At 37.4% G+C, this 24,011-nt stretch overlaps 1 protein-coding gene across 1 annotated transcript in view; it reads right to left on the reverse strand.

Annotated features, from left to right (window-relative positions):
• Window positions 1–2,631: 2,631 nt before the first annotated feature.
• The window catches only part of LOC145770926 (myoferlin-like), a 39,118-nt gene continuing 17,738 nt past the window's right edge, over window positions 2,632–24,011 (reverse strand). Inside the window, exons 22-54 of the mRNA XM_082582668.1 lie at window positions 23,895–24,011; window positions 23,278–23,446; window positions 22,633–22,772; window positions 22,366–22,539; window positions 21,981–22,083; window positions 21,172–21,492; window positions 20,454–20,636; window positions 19,532–19,665; window positions 18,918–19,104; window positions 18,293–18,352; window positions 17,695–17,829; window positions 16,962–17,140; window positions 16,248–16,307; window positions 15,705–15,854; window positions 14,898–15,089; window positions 11,844–11,930; window positions 11,192–11,366; window positions 10,858–10,967; window positions 10,456–10,494; window positions 10,052–10,159; window positions 9,478–9,603; window positions 9,046–9,135; window positions 8,781–8,935; window positions 8,298–8,468; window positions 8,048–8,204; window positions 7,695–7,823; window positions 7,230–7,318; window positions 6,679–6,825; window positions 6,337–6,527; window positions 5,493–5,677; window positions 3,857–3,966; window positions 3,008–3,155; window positions 2,632–2,679 (exon numbers count right to left, since the gene is read on the reverse strand). Coding sequence (XP_082438794.1) covers window positions 2,632–2,679; window positions 3,008–3,155; window positions 3,857–3,966; window positions 5,493–5,677; window positions 6,337–6,527; window positions 6,679–6,825; window positions 7,230–7,318; window positions 7,695–7,823; window positions 8,048–8,204; window positions 8,298–8,468; window positions 8,781–8,935; window positions 9,046–9,135; window positions 9,478–9,603; window positions 10,052–10,159; window positions 10,456–10,494; window positions 10,858–10,967; window positions 11,192–11,366; window positions 11,844–11,930; window positions 14,898–15,089; window positions 15,705–15,854; window positions 16,248–16,307; window positions 16,962–17,140; window positions 17,695–17,829; window positions 18,293–18,352; window positions 18,918–19,104; window positions 19,532–19,665; window positions 20,454–20,636; window positions 21,172–21,492; window positions 21,981–22,083; window positions 22,366–22,539; window positions 22,633–22,772; window positions 23,278–23,446; window positions 23,895–24,011 — 4,569 coding nt within the window. The remainder of the gene's footprint in view (window positions 2,680–3,007; window positions 3,156–3,856; window positions 3,967–5,492; window positions 5,678–6,336; window positions 6,528–6,678; window positions 6,826–7,229; window positions 7,319–7,694; window positions 7,824–8,047; window positions 8,205–8,297; window positions 8,469–8,780; window positions 8,936–9,045; window positions 9,136–9,477; window positions 9,604–10,051; window positions 10,160–10,455; window positions 10,495–10,857; window positions 10,968–11,191; window positions 11,367–11,843; window positions 11,931–14,897; window positions 15,090–15,704; window positions 15,855–16,247; window positions 16,308–16,961; window positions 17,141–17,694; window positions 17,830–18,292; window positions 18,353–18,917; window positions 19,105–19,531; window positions 19,666–20,453; window positions 20,637–21,171; window positions 21,493–21,980; window positions 22,084–22,365; window positions 22,540–22,632; window positions 22,773–23,277; window positions 23,447–23,894) is intronic.

Below are 24,011 nucleotides of genomic sequence, written 5' to 3' on the forward strand. Positions count from 1 at the left end.
TGGTCGCACCAAAAAAGAATTCAGATAATATTAGATTGTGCGTTGATTTCTCCAAGTTAAATAAATTTGTGCGACGTGAACGATATACATCTTCCTCGCCGGCTGAAGCTGTAGCCGACATTGATGCAGAGCAAGCACGTTTTTTCACAACATTTGATGCTTTAAAGGGTTACTACCAGTGTCCTTTAGAAAACAATAGCCAACTGCTAACAACCTTCATCACTCCATTTGGCCGGTACAAATTTCTACGTGCCCCATTTGGTATTTGCTCAATCTCTGAACATTACAATCGAAGAATGGATGAAGCTTTCTCTGGATTAGACAACTGTCGAAAGGTAGTAGATGACGTTATTATATTTGACTCTAACGTAACCGATCACATCAATAGAGTAAGAAAATTTCTTCAAAGATGTGCAGAACGAGGGATCTCTCTTCATAAGGATAAGTTCAAATTTTGTCAACAACGCATTAAGTTTGCTGGATTTGAACTATCCCAGGAAGGCTATAAAATTGATAGCTCCTTGTGTAATGCACTTAGTGATTTCCCAATACCTGCTAACGTCACTGACTTACGTTCGTTTTTTGGTCTCGCTAACCAGTTGTCTAGCAACAGCAAAACTGTAAGCAAGTACTTATTGCCTTTAAGACCTCTGCTTAGCAGTAAAAACGAATTTATCTGGACTCCGAAATTTACTGAAAGTTTTAAACAAGCGAGAAAAGCGTTGTCTGAAATCCCACTTCTTGCTTTTTACGACGTTAACAAACCAACGCGATTACAGACTGACAGCTCGAACAGTGGTTTAGGCTTTTTACTTCAACAATGCAGTGACAGCACCTGGCGTACGGTTCAAGCCGGATCGCGCTTTCTGACGGATACAGAAACTAGGTATGCCACAGTCGAAAAAGAAATGCTGGGTGTCACCTGGGCGATAAAAAAATGCCACAAATTTCTTGCAGGCCTGCCTCATTTTGACGTCATAACTGATCATAACCCTTTAATTTCGATTTTAAACCACAAGCGTTTAGACGAAATCGAGAATCCACGGTTACAGCGCATGAGGATGAAGGTCATGGAATACAACTTCACTGCTCACTGGCAAAAAGGTGCATCGAATCAAGCCGCTGACGCCCTGTCTCGTAGCCCCGTGTCGGACCCTACACCAGATGATGAAATAGCAGAAAACGGTATCCAGTCTATGCACAGGTTTGCAGAACTCAACGCTTGCATAGATTTAAATTTAAGGCTTGTCAATCTCAAGGAAGTTGCATCAAACGACCAATGTTATCGCCAACTAAAGCAGATCATCGTTGATGGATTCCCCAATTATAAATCTCAATTGTCTAATACGTTAAAACCCTTTTGGAAGATACGACATGAATTATCAGTTGACAATGACTTTATTGTGTATGGTGGTCGATTATTCATTCCGAAAAAACTTAGAAGTGAGGTACTTGCTAATTTACACGAATCTCACCAAGGCGTTACCCGTACCAGGGAACGCGCTCGTTTGGCCGTTTATTGGCCCGGCATAGACCACGACATTGAAACCGTAATTTTATCGTGTCAAAAATGTCAAGATGACCTCCCTTCGTTGTGCAAAGAGCCAATGATGTTGAGAAATCAACCCATTCGCCCTTTTCAGGAACTAGCGATTGACTTAGCTGAATTTAATGGACAACACTATCTAATTATGGTAGATTGTTTTACAGACTGGCCGTCAATTTATTTCATGAGGCATAACACTACGTCTATTGTGATCATCAAAGCTTTACGTGATTATTTTACTCGCACTGCAATACCAGATGTTATTTGGTCTGACAACGGACCCCAATTCAAGTCTGAGAAATTCTCCAAATTTCTTCATGAATGGGGCGTGCGGCATCGTACTTCTACTCCAACCTATCCGCAATCTAATAGGAAAGTTGAAGCAACCGTAAAGAGCATGAAAAAGTTAATTCGTCGTTCATGGACGCATCGCTACCTCGACGAAGATCAACTAGCAAAAGCTTTGATGAAGTATCGAAATACGCCATGCAGGAAGGACGGATTGTCACCTGCTCAGAAACTGTACGGACGACCGACTCAAGATACCCTTCCAGTACATCATCGGGCCTTCTCTCATAAATGGAAGAGCGAGATGCAACAAGCTGAAACGCGAAAAGAGATGTCGATTGAAGACACCAAAGCCTACTACGACAATCGTGCTCATCGTCTTCCTGAATTCCCGATCGGAACTCACGTCGCAGTACAAAATTCGAACACCGGACTGTGGGACATTTATGGGAAAATAATCGCTGTGGACGACTACCGGAAATACACTGTTAAAACTGCTAGCGGCCGATTGTTAATTAGAAACCGCAGATTCATTCGACGGAGAGTATCTGCGTCTATCCCCTGGCCCATCGAGCCGCCGGACAATGTCAGACCTTCCTCTAGTGTCAACGTGGACTTGCCTGCTCGACCGCGCAGACAGGTTAAGAGACCGAATCGACTTATTGAAGATCCGAGTTGGCCTTAACCTGCCTGGTGGAATGTATTAATTTTGGTGTTGTATTTTGTAGTGTCATTGAACTTAAGGGGGAGGTGTTGTAGTATTTGCAATAATATGCTGGAAGCACTGCTTGTTGCAATCAGCGCGAGGAATGTCCGATTCTCCAGAAGCTACATTCTTGCGCTGACTGCAACGTGTTTATGTTAAGTTTAATCAGTTCGACTTATGCACTGGTAGAGAGCACACGTGTAATTCTTTTCCCTCAGTTTTCGCAAATAAAAGGTATCAAACAGCCTTTTCTTTTTGTTGCTGTCGTGGGTAGACTTAACAGAAAACTTTAGTTTTACTTTATCGTTCTCTTCATTTTTGCGCCAGCAATGAGAAATAAAATTGAATTGAATTGAATATTATAACACAAAAGCTTAGATATCTGCATCAATTTTAAAGTTCCCCAAAGGACTTACACAATCATAGCCTATTTAAAAAAATGCAAGCAAAGAAATCAGGAAACATACCGGCAAGTTGTAAAACAAAAGGACTATGAATGCCACGATCGGTAAAAGAATGAGAATGGCAATGATGTACCATTTGTACTTGCGCCAGATGATGTAACGTAATGATTTGAGAGGATTACTGAACCAGGCGAACGATGTGGCAGGTCTCCTGTGTGGTTGAAATACTCAACTATCAGTTGCATGAAATCTTGCTGTTCATTTACAAAAAAAACGTTTGCTTTGCTCAGGGCCGGATTTAGCTGATGGGGGCCCGGGGCACTTTTAGATCGGGGGGCCCCGTGCAAAAACCACCTCTACGTCTACAATAGCATTAATCCAGCACTGCACAGCATTTTGCAGAAAGTTTAAAGACTGAAAGGAAAAAAATAACACAAAATCACATTTTTCCACGTAGGGGGCCTTCAAAAGTCGGGGGGGGGGGGGGCGGGGCACCCTCACCCTCTGCCCCCCCTAAATCCGGGCCTGGCTTTGCTTGTGCGGGGAAAGGGGTTTTGATATGATAACAGCCTTCCTTAATTTTTTAGTTTGTACACTGCAAGGAAAGAAATGAACTAAAAAATTATTTTCAGTAAAATTTACAAAATTCGATTAATTTGTTAATTAATTTAACACTTCACTGTTCTAAACCTATTTCACAGGAAAAGACGGAAATGATTTTTCTGTATGTTAAAAAAGGTGAAACTGCGGACGAAAAAGTTACTAGTAGGCTAATATATTGACGATTCGACAAAACTGTGTAAGCCTAATATGAAAGGACTCAACATGTTCGATTTTGTCAAAAATGAGATAATTCTGTGTTAAAATCACATGATGTACTATGCACGAATTGCGCATGGATATCCAACCTACTTGGGTTTATCCAGTTTTGGGTTTAAGTTGGGTTCATTTCTCGCTTTGGCTGCTGGTCGTTCTTCATGTTCAACCTCTGTTACAACTTCAACCGACATTTCCACTTTTCCCTTTTAAAATCCCATTAAAAATTAAACACGAGCAGCAATAAAATGTTTTGGCTGTAGCAAGATTCTTGTTTGAAGAGCTTCGTCACGTAAATAGCCTAGTGGAAATTTTATTTATCGACTAAAGTTGCCAGTTGCCAGTTGCCACTTTGGATTCAAATAACACCACAGTAGAAAGTCAAACAAAATTGGCTCTTTCAAAATAAGTATTAATGTAATAAGCTGAGTAAAATAGGGAATAGTAGCCTAGAAGACAGAAACTGACCCATTTTACGATTTATCAAAAAATGGCTCAAAGTCATATATTAGGCAAAGCGTGAAGTTCCATACACTACAGGCCAAACCAGTACCAAAATCTAAAAAAAAACTGATTAAACTTCTGTATCGTGTTTGTTTGTGTGAATAACACCAAAAATTTATGCTGAAAAAAAAAGGGGGGGGGGGGGGGTAATTTTAATTTCAACTTACAACAGAATATTAAGATACAACAGAACATTCTATGACCTCTTGAAAATAAAATTTGAAATTTCCATCCAAAACCCCCCCCTACTCTGAAAATTACTTTTCGCGTAAAATTGCCTTGTATTGCATTGACGTCACTTTTTGTTTTTTGTTCATGGCATTTGCAGTTTAAATATTTTGCTACTGCACTAAAACACGTCAATAATGTTGCAAGACCGCAGACAGCCGCAAACAGTTTTTCTGGTTTTAGTGTCATCGTAAAACACAGAAAAGTGGTCATTTTGATTTGTGCGCATGACTACGCGCATGTGCAAAAGCGTACCGAAAATACATATATTCTGTATTAAAAAATAGAGAATAGGCTACCACACTAAATTGATACAAGGGCACTGTATAGCTTTTGCCAAGTATACCTATCGTTCTTACAAAAGTAAAACTTTAAACCTTCTTTGATAAGTAAGCTAGTTATGCAGGTTAGTCACTAACAAAAGCTTTACAATACACTTGAATTTAGCAATTTTGAGCGGTAGCTTACTCTCTGCTTCTTTGACTATAGTATTGATCGCACTATGCATCCATTTGGATCACTGATAAATTTAAAGGATTGAAAAGTTAATTCACGAAGTTTCAGTTTCAAATTTAGTATTGAGCTGGCTACATTATCAAATAAAATAAATATAAATCTAACCATATCCACTCAAAATCCATTTCGAAGCGTATAGGCTTTTTGCTCTTTTTTATGGTGCATGAATATTTCTGTAGGCTTATATTATTTTTGTGCGAATACGCTACATGTAATCTTCTCCAGGTCAAAGTCCCTGACGGTAACATGTACATAATAGGTCTAGCCCTAGCCTAAGCAGCCTTTTCTCCCACGATGGGGGTTTGGACGGAAATTTTAATTTTTTTTCGAAACAATGTCCTGCTGTATTCTAAAACCAGGGCTAAAGTTGGATTTGTAAAAAAAACAAAAAACGATTAACCCTCCCCCTACTTAAAGCTAACGAAAATTGAAACTTCAAAAAGAAAGTAAAATTTTTTGATGATTTGTTTAAGCTTGTACTTACAGACTGTTCTTTTTTTCCATTAACCATTTTGTAAAGTGGCCACCATCCTTTCAATACCTTCTGTTCGTACAAAGAAACCATCTCCATTTTGCAATTCCCTTGAAAATCCGGGACATTTTCGATCGTGCAACTCCTCTTGAATTTGCAACACTTTGGCATGTGCAACAAAGGCAGGGTTACTTCACCTGAAAAAGAATGAACACGATATTAAGATTTTGTGCTTGCTGCATTGAGACTAACTCTTGACGGTTGAAGATTTTAATTAAACGCACAAGAAGTTTAAACAAAAAACTTTGGTAGCAGCGTTCACGCAAAGGGTCGACATTTAGCGTCTAGTCGAAACTGAGATTGGTGCTGTGGATGAGCAACATCCTTAGATCATTACAAGAAGCGATACCACCAATAACCCATCAAAAATCCTGGTCACGTGACTAAATAATGCAAACCCACAAACTTTGAAGTTTGTTCCATCAAGTGATCGATCATTCTGCTCTGCTTTTGCATGGAGATCGCAGGAAAAATGTATCAGTTTAAGTGCAGCTGACGGTGTGTCTTGACTTCAGTGACCAAAGAGATTATTAAAAGTGGCATATGAACTTTGATATGAGGCAAGTGGTTGGGTTTCTTTGCCATGTGAGCCAGGTGTATAATGACTCCCATATGGCAAAGATCAACAGTTTGGATGCCTAGCCTCGGCAAAGGAAAACCCATTGCACATTTAACAAAACAGCAAGAAGAATTAAAACGTTTATTAGATTTATGTACTTTAACCAGCACAACACAATAGTTTGAGTTATGTATTCATCAATAACTGAAAATGTTAAATAAACCGATCAGGTCTCACTTAAATAATCGTTTGGCCTGAACAAGTCATTATTCCAAACTTGTATTGTGAGAACAGGAGGGAATTTGGACACTGTTTTATCCATGCTCCAAACATGACGCTTTTTGGAAACATGGACCAGCCTCTCCTGAGGAATGTAATCAAACGGAAATATAAACCTCCAGTTGAAGTTTCCAGTCCCATCCATGGATCTAGTTGAGATTTTATTGTTAATGCAGTATTGATAAAACAAATTATAAGAGTTGCTAATTGTATTTACAGTTTAAACATCATTCTGCGAATGCGAACGTATATATACAGAACGCTGTTACTTGGCTAGGCTAAAAAATAGTTTTGGTGAACCTGTAATGAACATCTGTTTTTTGTCGTTTATATTCCAAGCCAGTCATCCATCCCTTTAAGTAAATGTCTGTCATTTTGTCGCCACTGAACGATGTTGACACCATCGGTATGTCGCTGCAGTTCCATATAATTACTCGGAGGAAATATCTAAAGAAAGTAAGTTGTCTGATGGAATGTAAAATATATCGGACCTGCTCGTCTTTACAGCTAGCGTCAATGTTCACTGGTATGGTGAGTGCTCAGCTTTGCGCTGATAGTTTAGAGAAACGTCACATAGTGCAGATACTGTAGCTAGTTAATCTGTTTTCTCAACTGTAACATTTTTTCAGTTTATTACGACGATGTTTGAATAAACTCGTAAGTAACCTTAAAACAGTTTTTGGCAATGCCTGGCACTTCAGATTGAAAGTTGATGTTACTTTCCTTGATAGCCACTATATTGAGCAGCGGTGCAAACTTTTATCTCTTATAGCTTCGGAAATGTTCCATAAAGCCGTTAATCAACCATTGTTCACGTACTTACCAAAAATGATGCATGATAGCCGACTTACTTGGAGGGTTTCCTTGGGGAGATGTCAAAAGGGAGCCCAGGAGGACCAAATCTTTTGGGAAACATGTCAACCCATAATTGCAAGCGGCCCTAGTTGCAGGAGATAAACATCAAAGTAATGGTTAGTGGAATCATAACAACTGCAACTACGAAATGAATTTTCGAAAACTGAATGTTCTTAAATTTAATTGTTTCCTCGAATAGGCTACAAAGCACTGTAACTGTAGGCTATGCCAAACAAGATTAAAGCATATAGCCTGAGTTGTTATGTTTCTCCAAGTAAGCTTATACTGAGTTGTTCAGTTAAAGTTCTGTTTATAGTTTAAACAAAATATTTGCTTTGGTTAAACTTTTATGAAGCGATGCATGAGCAAAAAAGTAACAATTCTACCAATCAAACGTGAAACTTTATTCTGTTAAACACCTCACTGATCATGCAAATGGAAGTTATTGAGCTGTCAGTTACCTGCTCTATCCCTGGCATTTGCTTGGAAAATATCGGTCTGGTTTCAACGTGTTCAGAGACGTGGGGAAAGGATCGCAGAACGTGCAGACACAATCGTTCTTCCGCCTCACCCCAGTAAGCCGACGGCTTCTATAATAATGAAAACAAAGTCCAACTTAAGCTGATAGACAACGATTGTAGAACGGAACTTCGAAAGTTATAGTTTTCTCAAGTACTTAGTAATTATGATGACAAATGTAGCCTACTTACAAACTATGGAAAGTATTTGGGAACTACAATGAAATACGAAGACAATGTAAATATTGTAAAAATGCTGAAAATATTGGAGCTAAAAAATGAGCTGAAAAACTCACCATGTTCAATTCAAATTGATTCAACCGGTAATGCTTTCTGTTGACAGAAATGCAAGTGTTTCCATTCCACACAGGTTCATCCCACCCTTCTTTCCTCGCCATCTCGTAAAGCATTTCTTTGGGCGTCACTTGGTCTCGCCAAGGAGTTGGTCCAGTGCTGGAAAAATATAAAAAGAAAAATTTCTTTCAAACCGGTATTATTGTATTCACGTGTATAGGTTACATGCTTTTCTTTTAGCCTCGCCCTTACGTCTCGTAAACTTCTGGAAGGCCGCACCAAGCCTTGTATTTGCTGTAAAAGCGATTCTCAAGATCGATCACAGTCTCTCCGATCTTGTCATCAGTGCCGATCAAGTTCCAGTCGTAGACTTGAACGAAAAGATCTTTTTGAATGGGAAGTTTAACTTCTAGTTCAAACATTCTACAAAGCAATATAAGAGCATTTAAAAACATAAATAAATTTTAATTTAACACTTATCAGCACATGGCCACTTATCAGCACATGGCCACTTATCAGCACATCTCCAGGTGGCCATGATCAGCATTTTAAAAAGTGTCCAAACAAACAAATCTTTTCCACTAATGAAAAACAGTTTACATCGAAACAGTAAAGTGTTTAAGTGGTAGGCTATTTTATGATCAACAATCAAAAACAAAGCGCAGCCACCCCTAACCGATTCAGTTGCCGACTGTTTGTATCTTATGGCTTTAGCGTCCTACTTGTTACCGTCACCTGCCAAAAGTTGGATTCAATGTGTTAGGTATATAATTCTTTTTGTCTTCTATCCTTCGTTTGCCGGACTTGATCTTTATATAAGGATCTGCCAAGCCATTTGAGTTTTGAGCGGCAAGGTCGACCCCACAAACTACGTAGACACGAACCACCAGCTCCTAGTGACATAAGAAGTAAATAATTATAGAAAGTTAGTTTCTGGTCTATTTTCACATTTCATTTGACATTTTTGAAAAATATTTAGACGCAATATGAACAAAATGACCTGGGTGTCATTCATGAATGGTATCTCGTAGAACGGAGGCGGCATAGGGTCATCAGGATCTTCTGGAAGTCTGTATATCCGGAAAGCTCCCTGAAGAGATTACAATATCTTTATAGCCAATAAATATAGTAAAGCTATAGCAGTTTCATTGTTGAAAATATTTCGAATAAAGACTTTTTCATCAAGGGTTAAATTCAATGGCAAAATGACATTTTTGATTAAAAACTAGATCTGATCAAATGCAAGATCAATGTTTGGTAGCCTAAACGATTATTGGAAAAAAACTTTATTTATCATGGAAATTTAGTCCTGAAAACTTATCGATTGTCGTTTACTGACACTCAACCGATTATGACTAAATTAAATCATATAAGACACAACACAACAAACAATAAATCTATTGTACTTTCAAACTAAACACCGATGACTCACTTTGAATTCTCCAGCAAACTCCGGATCTTCATCATCTTTGCTCTTGCCTCGAGATAGATTGAACGTCTCAATGTAGTCGCTAAAATTGTTGAAGTTTTCTTGCTTTTCGAGTTCGTTTTTGTAAACCTTTCAGAACAAAGTTAAAACACCATTGGAGCTAATGACAAGATGGATTCGGGAAGAACTGGAAAGCTCAACTACCTCAATCACACGATTGCATTTGTTGGGTTGAGAAATAATCGCATTGGTAAGGCAACGGATGGCCTTGAGATTTTTGCGCTTGCTTTCTATGTTCACCAGTTGCTGTTCACCTTAAACTTAGGAAGGTTGCCGTTGCATTTACAATCAATAATTACAATTTACAACATAACATTCATTTGGTCCATTCGTGCTACCATAACATTTTCCAACATTTCAAAGTAACATGACACTTGCTGCAATTCACAAATAGCTGAGAGTCATCCCAATTTTTATTGAGCGTAGAATGCCGGAAAGCAAAATTACTTAAGTTTTAAATAAAAGTACATATATATTGTATTTGTATAAGCTGTTAGCCAAAACACAATTATCCTACCTTTATGTAACATAAACCAGACTTTTCAAAGTCTCCACTTTTGTCTTTGTCTCCAACAGAAGCGTAATACTTGGACCACCAGTCAATATCTTGAGCTTCTTCTGACACCTACAAATGTAAAAAAATACAGTAGTCCTACATGTCTTCTGAATTAGTGGTATCCCCTTCTCTGTCCGTGGCCTGGTGCGATGCAGGTCCTCTTGCGGCCGATGCCTTCAGTGTTCTTCAATCAGAGTTCACGTTGTTCCCAAGGGAGCATCATAACAGCCACAGGGTTGCATTGGAGGGCACCAAAATTTATATAAGTACGCTATTCATGTCCTCATGAGAATGACAAAGCTCGCAATGTTCCCAGATACGGTACATTAATGACGGAAGAACAAAACGAAAAAAAATATTCTTACCGGTTCGTCCTTTTTCAGTAATGTAGGCAGAGTGGCGACCTAAAATTTCAAATAAAACATGTTTTGCTGACTAAATAGCAGTTGCCGGAGAGTCCTGTTTTTACGTTAAATTCTTTTACAGTTTATCAACATCACCTTCAAAAAACGTTGTAGTTTGTTTCTTTTTTGTTATGTAGATTGTAGCCTATTCTTTTATCCATTACTATCACATCGACATTTTAAAAAGCATCCTTTAATTCGAGGTTCTGTGGTTTCTTTTTACTATACATACCATACTTGTGACAGTGTTTCATTTTTTTTCAGTTTTTGATTTTGACTGTCAATAGTAATAATAGGTTGCAGTAGGCTATCTATGCGTAGGCCTAGATAAAATGGCTACAATGCTCTGCTGAAAAACTCCACCTGCTTCAATCGATCGAACATGGATGTAGATTTTTCTTTCGGCTCTTCATGCTCTTCGGGCTTTTCCACTTCAATGGACACGCTTTCATTGTCGTCCAGGGAGTTTACGTCTGAAAAATATAAAAAGATCAAGGAATCAAACAAGATTACGGTACGACACATACATTTACGATTACAATATTACGATTACGATTACACATACATTTACATTTACGATTACATACAGATTACGGTACAGTGTTGTACGTAGTGATCAACAAAACGATTAGGTGCTCAAGTTGGTCTCAGTTTAGATTGAAATGAAATTTTATCTAATACCAGGGATGTCTAATACCTTCAAACCCATCGTCGCTGCCACTAAACGTCAATTTTGGTTCCAAAGGTTCTCGCCGATACTTTGTGACGTCAGTGATGACGTGTTGGCCAACTGTTGGACGACGCCCAAACTTTCGGTTGTCCTTGACACGAATGACAATGGGGGGGAAATAAATTTCTTCCACTGGAAGATTCTGCGCAATAACGTCATGCTTAAACTTGGGAAGAACATTTATGGTTGGATACGAGGTTGGATGAACCAACAACTGATTTCTTAAGCGGCGGATTAAGTTGATTCTCGATACTCATCAGTGGATTACGTTGATGCATAAAGAAAACGATTAATCTGTAGATTAAGCTGTTTAATCAGTCGACTTGCTTCATAGGTGGATGAACTGCTGTTGATGCATTCAATGCGTCGTTTTGTTAAAAATGATTAAATCCGCCATGTTTTTTTTCTATCTAAACCAATGGTTATTCAAATAGAATAAGAACCTTCTGAGAATCCTAACAAAGGTGAAACAGGCTGTTATTTTTTTTTTATCGGCGAAGAGCAGCTATGTTTGCTTTTATTCGCTCTGCTTATTTTTTTACTTGGCATTAAGCATTCCGTTGGTAATGTGGATATTGAGTAGGATATGTATAAACCATGGTATAAACTTACTACTTACAGCAGTAATCAAGTGAAATGGTTGTGGATAATTTGGATGCTTTTTCGCGTTCTTGAGTGGCTTGGTTCTAACTTCTACTTCTCCAATCTAAAACATAATAAAGAACAACATCATATCTCTAGAAAATTTATTTTCTAGAGATATGTATACGATATGTAGACAGTGGCACACCGTTAGTCATCAGCAGTGATGTACGCGCATACAAAAAATATTGACGCCGTCAGCGTAAACGCAAACGTTCGAAAAACTATACGCCGCATGCGTCAACGCAACTTGTAAAAAAAGTTGGCGGCGTCAGCGTTAGCGCATACTCTAGCGCAAACTCATTTTGTTAGCTAGGTGCCAAACATTCACACGGTATAAACCACTCGAAACAACACACTTTTCAAGCCACTTCGCGATTTCTCGTTACAAGAAATTATCTTTGTGGCCGGAAGGCACATCTGGCATTGAAATTATAAGTTTTTGCCTTTCGAAGAAGAGAGCTTAAAATACTTTTCCATGTAGGGCCATGGATTTGTATTGTCATGCTCCATTTCACTTGGAGATTAGTATTACCGTACCGTAAGTTATTCCCTGAATACAATAGTGTAGTGTAAGAAACTGTACCATATGCCTATCAAGAAAATTCTAGTATTATACTAACTGTCGCTCCTAGTAATATACTAACTGTCGCTCCCTAAAAATCCATTATAAAAAACACTATTTTTAAAATGATTCCGTTTGAATAAGACTAATGTTGCTTGTAATGCCATAATTCTCTCACTAAGCTCTATGCTTTTTTTTGATAAGATTTTTAAAAAGTGGGTTAATGGAAGACAAAACTGCCAGACACAAGCAAGTTTAGATTCTGAACTGCACAACTCTTTGTTATTAGCATTCAGGGATAGTTAGCATTACTAGTGTTATTAGCAGTAGGCTACTCAAAAGCCTCTCACAATTGGCCTCTGGATGCATGTTTTGCTGAACTGCTCATCAAGTTACAAAACATATATAATTACATACTTACGCAACAGAATGTATAAATTTTCAAGTAAAAATTACCTTAGCTTGATAGCCTACTGTATGTAGGCCTACACATTACTACGTTACAGGGGCGTTGACAGGGGGGTCTAGGTGGTACTTTTGGACCCGGGCCCGGAATATTTAAGGGGCCCGGATTTAAAAGATTTGCCTTGACTTCAAACATTATCAAGATCTTAATATAATCAGATCTAAAAGGAATTGCCATCAGAGGTTAAAACAGCCCTTCAAGACGTCAGATGGTAAAGTACCGGGCTCCTTCTTGGTACCGGCCCACTTCAGCTCTGTGGTACTAAAATAGCCACTTCAGCCACCTAATAGTAAAATAAGAATTTAGTTTAGTCTAGTACTGTGTAGTGATTTCCCTAACCACGATTATTTCCCCAACCACAAATAATATTAACCCGAAACACGAATTTCAAAATATACAAGCTAATGTTTGTTTCAACTCAAAAACTGAAATGGCACAGGTAAGAAGATTGCTATCCCTATTTCTGGACTACAAATTAGACCAAAACTGCTTTTCAGATTGCAGCAATCATCAAATGTTTGAGTTAGGCCCAAAAACCTTTCCCAAATCAAATTGAAAACTTTCTGATCGTCTGCACTAACTTTGCTGTAAATTGTCTTCTGGTGAGCCTGGAATGACCAGTGAAACATCAATGGAATTGGGAAGTAATAATCTAGCGCCATGTGACAACTAAAAGTTCAAAAAAGCAATCGCCAAATAGAGATAGTAAGTTTTGCGGTTCAGGAAATTTTAAGATTGCGCAAGATTTGTTAAACAACCATGCTTTTGGCATATCAGGTTTGATCTATTCCTCTTAATTTTCTACTTTGAACGGCATGTGTCATCCCCATTTTAAGAGCAACCTTTATATTCATAACATTGTCGATGAAAGGGGACCGAAAATAAATTGGTACCGGGCCCGAGAAATCCTGTCAACGGCCCTGCTACGTTACATAGCCTACAACAAGAATGACCGGCAAAGGCAAAGTAATGTACTACATATAACATACAGAGTACAACATCATGCAAGCAATCACGGTCGGAGACCAAATATTTGAGTTTGTTTAGATACATAGGCTGCACTGCTCATTGCCTGAGAAGTTTCTGATTCGCCCCAAAATGCAAGACTTAACTAATATAAATTAAAGTGCTCACAATTGCTTACAAACGCCTTCAACACTGCTTGACTAAAAAAACTTCACACTACGAAGCCAAGTCATTGTTTACATTTTACATGGAGCGACATTACCAACCTACCTACTTACTTGCTTACATTACATTCCTGTTCTGACCCGTAATTTACTAAGTAATTTCGCAGTAGGCCTAAGTTGTTTTTAACTAATTCTTTCTTTTTTTCTGCAAGACTTCAGTCTCCACGTGGGACTCTAGCGTCAAAGGCAGTAGTGCGATATACAAACAAACTCCAGCTGACTGAACAATAGATGTCACTGTGACACAACACTAGAACAATGGGCAATTGCAAGACGTCAACATTTCGCAGTTTGACAAAAAAAATTGCAAACAACAACTAAGACATTAAAAAGTATGCGTTGACGCTATGCGCTAAAAAACCGCGAAAACTTTACGGCGCATCCTCAAGCGCAAACTATCCAAAAAAATGTGGCCGCAAGCGTTAGCGCAAACAAAAAGTCTACGCCGCATGTATGCGGCGTAGAATTTGCGGCGCATACGTACATCTCTGGTCATCAGTATAGTTAACGTTGGCCTACGCCCTACATTGGGATAACCACGAAGCTATTGGCTGTTGGCGTTTTGATTGTCACAAAACTTTAAGTCAAAAATCGTTATTAACTTAAATAAATTTTTGACTAAAAACTTTTTAAATCAAGCAGAAAATTCTGGAAAAATACGTCAAACTGGCGATAGGCCAGCGCTTATGGAAAGATGTTCATTTAGAAATTCAACACTGGATGATCTAAAACTTAGATCCTGGGCAAAACAAACCTTAAAAATCTATCAAACTCAAATAAGATTACGATGATGGATGCAACCACACATACTTGAATTAAAACCAACGGTGTGTCAACGTTTAAGATTTTAAACGGCTGCATGCTTCTGACACCCCAAACCAATATCTCCACTGCGGTACGCTGCAGCATCGGTCGGATTCCGTATGGGACGATAAAAAGATCGTTGTACTTCTTGTTTGTGTGACGTGGAGGCAGTACTGGAAAGTCTTGAGATTCATCTTTCTTAAATGCAAAACACTTTGCGGTTACTTGTGAATCATGAATTGATGTTTAACACTACCTGCAGAAAGGTGGATATTGTTTTTAATGATCTCTTATATGTTTCTATAAGCAGCAACGAAAAAAATTACATGATTTATTGATTTATTTTAGACATTTTTAACTGCAGACAGAGGCCAATGTTTCGATCTTAAGAATTTCTTCAGCGCAGTGAAATGAAAGTAGAGGGTTGTTTTGAAGTTTCGGATGAGATGATGGGTTTCAAGAGTGATGATTGATAATAAGATGATTATTAATATTTAAATTATTTTTTTATTCACTTGTTGATTTATGCATATCAGTTTGTATCCTCTATAAATCCTTTTGTTGTATCATGGGTCAGTTCTATAGATGTTTGCTGGTACAACCCTTCATTTTATTTGCATTTTATTACATAAGTTGTTATTTTTGATATTGCAAAATACTTCTATCAAAAATTGTTCTAATTCTGAGGGGAAAGCGACAGATGGTGCTGTTACACCACTATGCAGCAGGTGAAAAAATTAAGAAAATTGTAAACTTCTCAAGTTTATATTTTTGTTTAAAATACTTGATCAGTAGCTTGGCAAGTAGGCTCACCATGAAAAGATCAAATGCTGCAAGTATACATCCTCCATCTGAGTCTCCTTTGGAGACATCCAGCCATTCCAAACGTGCCTTCTTCTCAGTTTCACCAGAAAGCTTTATGTCTGGCCTTCCAAAGCTTCTTCCCATTAGTTTTAAATCTCCCTGAATGAAAGACGGAGTTATTGCTTCATAGTGGCCGACATCATCAATTGCTACAGTGCTTGATAGGCACGACTATGTCTTGCAAAAATATTTTTTGTGTGTTGATTTTGACTCATTGTAGCCTATTTGTTAAGTGATTAGTGATAGGTAAAAAAATTAGTGTTGTGAATGTTACTGCGTGTGAGTGTGTGTATATAGTAGAAATTAATTTTCTGCTGCAAAGTGTGCATTTAGAATGGTGAGTTGTTGTATAAAACTGATTATTATAAAAAAAATTGAAGTACTGAAGTTTCCTCGTGAGAAATTTAATTTCGACCGCCACAGAGCGTTTCGAGCAGTCCATGTCGTTGTAGCTGCACGTAAGGTAATAGTTGTAAACAGGGCTTGCGTTACCTTGATTGGTTTGGACGAATTTTTAGGCTTTGATTTGAACGGTGTGATAGATATCTTTTTCTGCAAATTATAAAATAAATGAAATTTCGTAAAAACAAATTGTAGAATAAGTTCTTTTAGTTTCCATTTGTCCCAAATTTTAATTTGTTGCATCATTCTTAAATATATTTATGTTTTGTCACTGCAGTAAAATAAAAAACTATGTTTATTTTAAGGTAATGAAAGTCAGCTTTTCAGATATTTGATAATGGTTTGATTTATAACTGAAAACGTTTTCACTTTATCTCTTTGGAACACGATACTGCTTCGCTGCTATAAGATTTCGTTTGCAAATTGCATCGACCAAAATCAAACGTTTTAACGCAAATAAACGATAAGAAGCCGGACGATCGGCGATTTCAAGACATCAGTGATGCATTCAAGATCATGCGTTTGTTAAATTATCTCGTTTCAGGTCTGACAAGATATAGGCTAATAATATAACAAACTTCTTTTATTTTGCGCCTTTTGCGACAACAGCAGTCGTCGGAATACAATATCAATTATCATACAATTGTTACAGATGCAAAACAATAGACCATCACTGTTGGAAGCCGCCGAGGAACATAAGCCTGGTTGTGGTCTATTTTACTTTTAAAAATTAATCATTTAAAAACAAGCTACAAGTTGTTCTGTTTAAATTCAATTGTTGAAACGAACAAAAAAAAAACTCACAGCTTCGTTGGCGTGAAAAACTTCAAGAACAACTTTACTACAATATTCCTGGAGAAGTCGCAAATCACCATACAAAGTAATATCCATAATTAGTGTCTGATCCCATATCGGGTTCAACGTGTGGTTGATCACAATTGAACGACGACAATGGTTTAAAAATGACACAAAAATCACAGGATCTAGAAAAAACAAATTCGATTAAATTCCATTGAAATTTTAGTTGTTTCACAAAATAAAAATGCTATTCTTTTTTTATCCACAGGCATTTGTCAGTTTGCTAAAATTAAATAGTGTATAATCATCAATAGTTTACTTAGGATGACAAGAGCTACATAGCACGTTAGTTCAGTGGTTAAGCGCCAGCCTCGAGATCATGCGGTGATGGTTCGGCTCTCGGGGTGTGCGCTTGAGCATTGAGCGCTTGAGCAAAGCATTTCAGGACTACTCCCCATTCAGCGGCACTTAATGGATGAAATAATTACCCGGTGACAACAGTTATTGGTAAACAATCGGAAACTTCACTCTGCCAAATCTCGGTAACTGACCCTGAGCCTCTATAAGCATGCGAAACTACAAGGAATAACCTATCAAACGCTTGGTCAGTTCGAGGATAAAGATTCAAAGCCAACCAACCAATAACAAATTTGTGTGCATTTTCAAACTTAACTATCCTACATAATAATGGTAGTGTAGCGTTATGTAGGCCATGGAGCTTACTCTAAATAATATTTACCCGAAAAGTTATTTTTCGCCATTGGTAAAAGATCTCTTCCTTGATATATATATCCTCGAAGTTGGAGCTGGTATGCATTTTCAAACATCAAGTAAATTTTAGGTCCAGAAAGTTTATTCTTTGACTTGCGAGCAGCTGAAAAAAAATCCGAAACAAAAAACTTGCAACATCTATTTGTCCTCTCGTCATTGTAGAAATAATGCTTTGTAATTTAATCATTGAGATATTTCGGACACATAGCAAGTAGCAACTCGTTGGAAAATTCAATGTTGACTGGAATAGTGCAAGGCAAACGAACAAAAGGACGACAAAAAATGAAATATTTTGACAATATCAAGCAAATTACGAGAATAAAAAGCATGCCGGAAGCACTAATAAACACAAAAAGACAGAACAAAATGGAGGCAGTTCATATGGGAGATTACAGCTGATCAAACATGGTCAATCTGTTGAAGAAGAAGAATTTATTCATATTGGAATTGAAAAGCATTGGCAGTTTGAGAATTTTTGGAAAGCCAAGTGGGAAGCCATTTTAACCAATTTTTATGTTGTTGTAATAACTTGTAGGCTACATTGACTAATTGCAATGACAGCTCACCTTTCATGAATGCAGTAGAGACTTTTTTTTTCTTTTGCAAGGCAACTTCCATGTTAGTATCTATGAAAGAACATAATCGAGTTTAGTGCAGGCTTGCACTATATGGCCTAATGAATGGACAATCATAGAAAAGTTCTTGCGCTGCTAAAAGTTCTTTTTTCAATGTTTAAGAAAATTAAATGTTTCCGATCCACTGCTGAAACTTCCATGTTTGATTCTTGTGTTGGCCAGCAGGTGTTCTGTTTAAATCAGCATTTTAGTAAAAAATGGAGTATGGAAATAACACCAACAACAGAAAAAGATGACAAAATCACAAAAATTTAAAACTTGTAATTGTGCATACCGAATGATAGGCTATAGACTTAACGCTTACATGTTGATGAAAGTAAATTTAGCACGGCCACCAAACCTTACAGACGTAAGAAGATGAGTAAGTTGAAAGAACCAGTTGTCTCCACATGAGCAAACCAATCGTAGGTGTGTGATTAATCTACCGTAACAGTGGATTTCCAAAAATTAAAATTAAAAAAGTAGCTGCTTTCACTATTACCTAGTGCCAAAGTTGCTCTTTTGACATCGATTCAAACTTCTGGTAAAATATTTTTGATAGCAAAGTAAACTTTACCAGCGTCGATCTTTGAAGGTAGATCTGAAACTTTATCCAGTTTCTCTTCGGATTCAGCAGACAGCTGGGGTTTATCCCTTGTAGAGCCATCAGGAAGAGAAAGATATGGAGATGGTGTCGAAGAAACAGCTGTTGTCTTATCAAGTGCTTCAGTTGATCCATCGAGAGTTGCCCCATCACTGCTTTTCTGCATAAAAATAAATATCGGAATTTACAGTTATTCATGTGCAAGCTCCGTGGTGAGATGACTCTAAAAATAAAGTGATAAGTAGGGGATAGACAAAATTTTTGGGAAATCCACCATAATTCTGACAAAGCAAGACGTTAAGTTCTAAAGAAGTTGCATTGGTTGCATCTCTACATTCCATTCTGTCACCTTTTCACTCCTTTTTTCATATGTAGCCAAGTTAGAGAATAAGAGAGTCTCGTAACAAAACAACCTAGCTGATTAGTTTTATAGCTCTTAGCTCTCGGCTGTTCAATATACAAAGCACTCTACTTTAAATAAACAAATAGAATTTTTGAAGCAAGATTACTATCAGTAACTGCACATCTCTATCAAGTGTAGGTTGATATAGACAACCGAACAATAAGTTACATGATCAAACACTCACTTCATCATCCGTTGTTGCTTCGATATTCGAGTCTCGTTTATCGGCTTTTTTGGACTTTTTTATGTGTTTTGGCGACAAAAGTGATTTAAACTTAGACACTGTTTCCAAAACTTTCTTTTTCTCTTGTTGACCGTCTATGAACAACACAGCACGAAAAATGTTGTTTTAACACTTTTTTTTCAAGATATACCGCTTAGTAATCAACCCTTGCCCTGGCAAATTTTGGATGTGAATAAAATTGATGTCATTACCGTCTATTTTATTACAAGTACGATTTGAAATAAATGTTTTTGTGTGCTAGACTATGAATGCATACTGTTGAAAAGTACAATGTTACGGTGTTATGGGCTTATCATTGAGAGAGAGGTCCAAGTGGTACTTTTAGACCTAGCCCCGGGATAATTTTAGGGGCTGGGAGTCTTTCTAAGGACCTTAAAATTTGAAGAAACCACCGCGGCGTATTTTTCATCTACAGTGTGCTTTTCTTAGAAATTTCTTGATTTGGGGCCCAAGGATTCCATTGGTACCGGGCCCAAAATATCTTCTGAACGTCCCTATTTATGGGCCGTATGTTTCTTATTGGTTTTAAGCTGTGTTATATTTTGCAGTAAACCGTCCTGTGTTTGTTACGTTTTTTGTTTATCTGATAAAGAAAAAATAGCAAAATAGAATATGTGGTAATAAAGTTAACTAACCGCAAACAATAGCACAGAATTAAACTGAACAGCTTGCTAACTTTGTTATTTATGGATTTCATTGTATTGTAAAACAATTGAGAATTGTGATGTTTGTGAACAATCCTCTGTAGGCTACAACTCTATCCTATAATATTTAGGTACGAAATTTGAAAGATATCCATTCACATAATTACAGTTCGCATTTAATAGGTAATGCGTCTTTAAAATTAAATGCTCCTTGCTACCTTGTTTCTTCGTGGCAACACCTTTGTACTTTTGGTCTTCTTCTGAGCTCAATGGTCTTTCATCTGTGACCGGCTTTTCGAGACTCAATTTTCCAAAATCAACACTTTTGCTTTTTTCACCTCTACTTCTCGTGGCGTCTTTTTTGTCTGTTGTGGTTTTCTGTTCGTTTTCCAAATTTACATCTGAACTCAAAAGTGATAGTGAAAGCTTAAATGTAAGCACTTTGGAGTCAATATTTTACAGCACAAGTAATTTTACTCATTTAGTTTAAAAACTTCAAGACAACCTGCTAGAACGGAAGTTTTCAAATTTTTTAGTTTTGCTTGCCGAATAACCAAAGATAAGTTTGCTCTATACTATTTTCGGTTTAGAATTTAGGTGTTTATCGCACAGTCTATTTTTCCGGTTTTTGCATGCTTCCCTTTTGATAGATGAAACTTATTTCCACGAGGTAAATTTACCTTCGGTTGAGAACCTCTGTACTATAAAGATGAACTAACGGATTTAGTAAAAACAACAATTAAAAACTATAGAAACTTAAAAACTCGTTACAGAAGTATAGAAAGAGTTTTTTGTATACTATTGTGAGAACAATGAAAATACTACGAAGTGTTGTTCATTAACTTCACATTGCTGTGTAACTCCATACTAAAAGTAATAATTGGTTATCCACAAAATACTACGCGTTGCGGAAGATTTCCTCAATAATTCCATTACCTTCATCTGCAGCCCGCAGTGGAACAATGAACGGTTCAGACTTTGTTGAACGCCGAGTTGGTTGGTTTTCTTCTGAAGAAGACATTTGCTCCTCTGTCTCCTGAGTTGAAGCAGATTGATCCACAGAGATTTCTTCCTCGTCTAAATTTTCTGCTTTTTCTTTTATTACACCAGAGGCCACTTTATGAATTGTTTTATCGTCTTCGTCTAGAGAAGCATCCTCGAGTGGCAATAGCTCTTCTTGTCTTTCGTCTTCTTTCTCTTGTAAGTCCTCAGTTTGACCTTTCATCTCTGCAATGGAAGGGTCTACTTCAGCTGCATCTGTAAAGGATTACATAAAACGACCTCCAAAACCAAGACCTTCATTTCTTAGCATTCAAAAAGTTGGCGATGGGTAACAAGACTCAAAAGTCATGCGATACATATAGCGATTCCTTAAGCAAGCTGTCTACACATATTCAATCCAAGATGCATGGGAGCTAAGTCGAAATCACTTAAGATGAAATTTATTAAAATTATTTGAATACCCAATTACCATGCCAAGTACGGCCTCCTACCTTACATTTCAATATTAAGATTGAACTCGGACAAGCATGAAGATTGACGAAAAAACGCTGAAACGGGATACATTTTGAAACTAAAATAATGTTTTTTGTCAAAGCATTATTAACTTGTATTCATAAATTTTCCATTGTAAACAATTTACTTTGTCGTTAAATAATTTATTGCTAGCCTTAAGTCACAAAATATGTCATTTGCTGCAATTGCACAACTTGTAGTTGTTGTCTGTATTTGATTGCCATACTGACCAATAGTAGCTAGACCACTTCCAGAGGGCTCTTGTTGGTCTTCTGGAGCTAATGAGTCCGGCGCAGAAATAACTTTCAAACTTTCCAAAAAAGACCAACTTTTCTGTGTTTTAAAAATGCCAGCTTATTAAAACGAAGCCTAATATACCCAATAGCCTAGGAAACAATATATTTTATGAAAGCTACAAGCTACAGCATTTGACAGCGTTTCATGTTTCGTTTCAAAGCGAGAGAAATCTTGTTAATAAACTGTTTCTTATGACAATATTGAATACCTAACGAACATTTGCTCATACCGCATGCTTGTAAACTCGACTGTTCCATAAAATGGTTGAAAAACCCATATACTTTAAGATGCAAAGGTTGTAGCCTACCCATAACTTACTACGACGGATTTGTCCAAGCTAAAAATAGCGCTATCTTTTTGAGTTCCTGATGTCACCATTCTTCGTATCCACTTTCTTCTTCTCACCATGTCAAGAGACTTGGATTCTAAATGAAATTTTCCAGACATACTAGAACCATATTCCCACAATTCTCCCATCTTCGTTTCTTTTTTCTACAAAAATGTATTAACCCGAATTTATCACTCGTGGACTTAAAATTGCATTTTTCAATATCCAATCAAAAGAGAATAAAACATTTGACATACGGCTTCTTTTTTTAAAACTTTTGGATCCACCAGCCTTCTATATCGAATCATTCTTTTTCGACGAAGCAAATGAAAGTCTTTCTCTGTAGAACTCCAAGCTGTTGTACCTTGATCATCCGACGGTACTGTATACTCCCAGCCTAAAAAACAGTATTGTAGCCTAGAATATGATGGGAAACCTTTGAATGTTCGACAAATTTAGCAAACGTGAGGTTATAAATTTGCCAGTTATTTGCTGCGACAGGCAACACTGTGCGGTACAGAGAATCTATTTTTAGATAGTTTATTTAATACGCCGATGTTAAAACTCCTTTCTCTTGCTGAAAAAGTAGCCTTGTGACTTCGCACTTTCAGCCTAAGTAGAAGAAATAACATTTAGCATCACGTAAGTTCGGTGAAGCAGAAATTCGGAAGACCACAATCCGAATTCTGAAGTGACTTCAAACCAACTTTTAACATCAGATTTATCAGTTCAGAATTATTTTAAAAAGCAATCACTTGCGTCAGTGTAAACATCGACCACGCTCGATAAAAAGAAACCTGTTAAAACCGCGAAATTTTCATTGCGCGAAGCCTTGTTGTAGGAAAACGCATTACGTCTTTACACTATAGACAAGTGCTCAGTGGAAGTGATCAATGTTTTACCATCTTCATCACAAGCTCTGTCCGTATCCACCTTCCAAGGATCTTCCCATGTCCAGCCTTTTAGACACAAAATGCTCTCAAACGACTCCACAGTCTTTCCAGCACTATTAACAACTTTTTCTGGTTCCCAATCTAGTTCTGTAAATCTACTTTCGTAGACAAAGCATTCCTAAAAATCGAAAGGAGTATGGCTAATTCTTTAGTTAAAAATATGTACAACAGGCTAAAGCCAAGATTGTTCTGAAAAGAAATGTGTAAACTACGTTATTTCATCATATTTGTGATTACTTCATATATATGATTATGAGTCTGAGTAGAGTTGATTTAAGACAGAACACAATCGAAACGTTTGGATTTATTGACTGGAAACTTTAAGCTTGGATGTGGTTAGCTTCGATTATTATCACAAGTCTTGTGTTCCGAGCCGTTTAATCCAAGGTTGGCTGTTTCCTTGGTTTGTATTTTTAACTATAAAATTTTTAAAGTCAAACGACTAAACACGCCAGGTCTACCACTGATTGTCGCTTCAAAAGTTATGCAATTCAAAAGTTAACCACTGATTGACCGAGCAAGTTTCTTGCCCTTGTGACATTTTAATGATCACGCTAATTCTTTACCTCCATAAAAGAGGAATGTCCAGAGTCCCTTAAAAGATGCAACTCGGAGCTTAACTCCCAATCATCTTCCCATTGCCACCCTTCAGGACATGTGAACGATTCTTTTGAAAGTGGAAT

This window comes from Aplidium turbinatum, chromosome 5, assembly GCF_918807975.1.
Source record: "Aplidium turbinatum chromosome 5, kaAplTurb1.1, whole genome shotgun sequence".
NCBI classification, from domain to species: domain Eukaryota; kingdom Metazoa; phylum Chordata; class Ascidiacea; order Aplousobranchia; family Polyclinidae; genus Aplidium; species Aplidium turbinatum.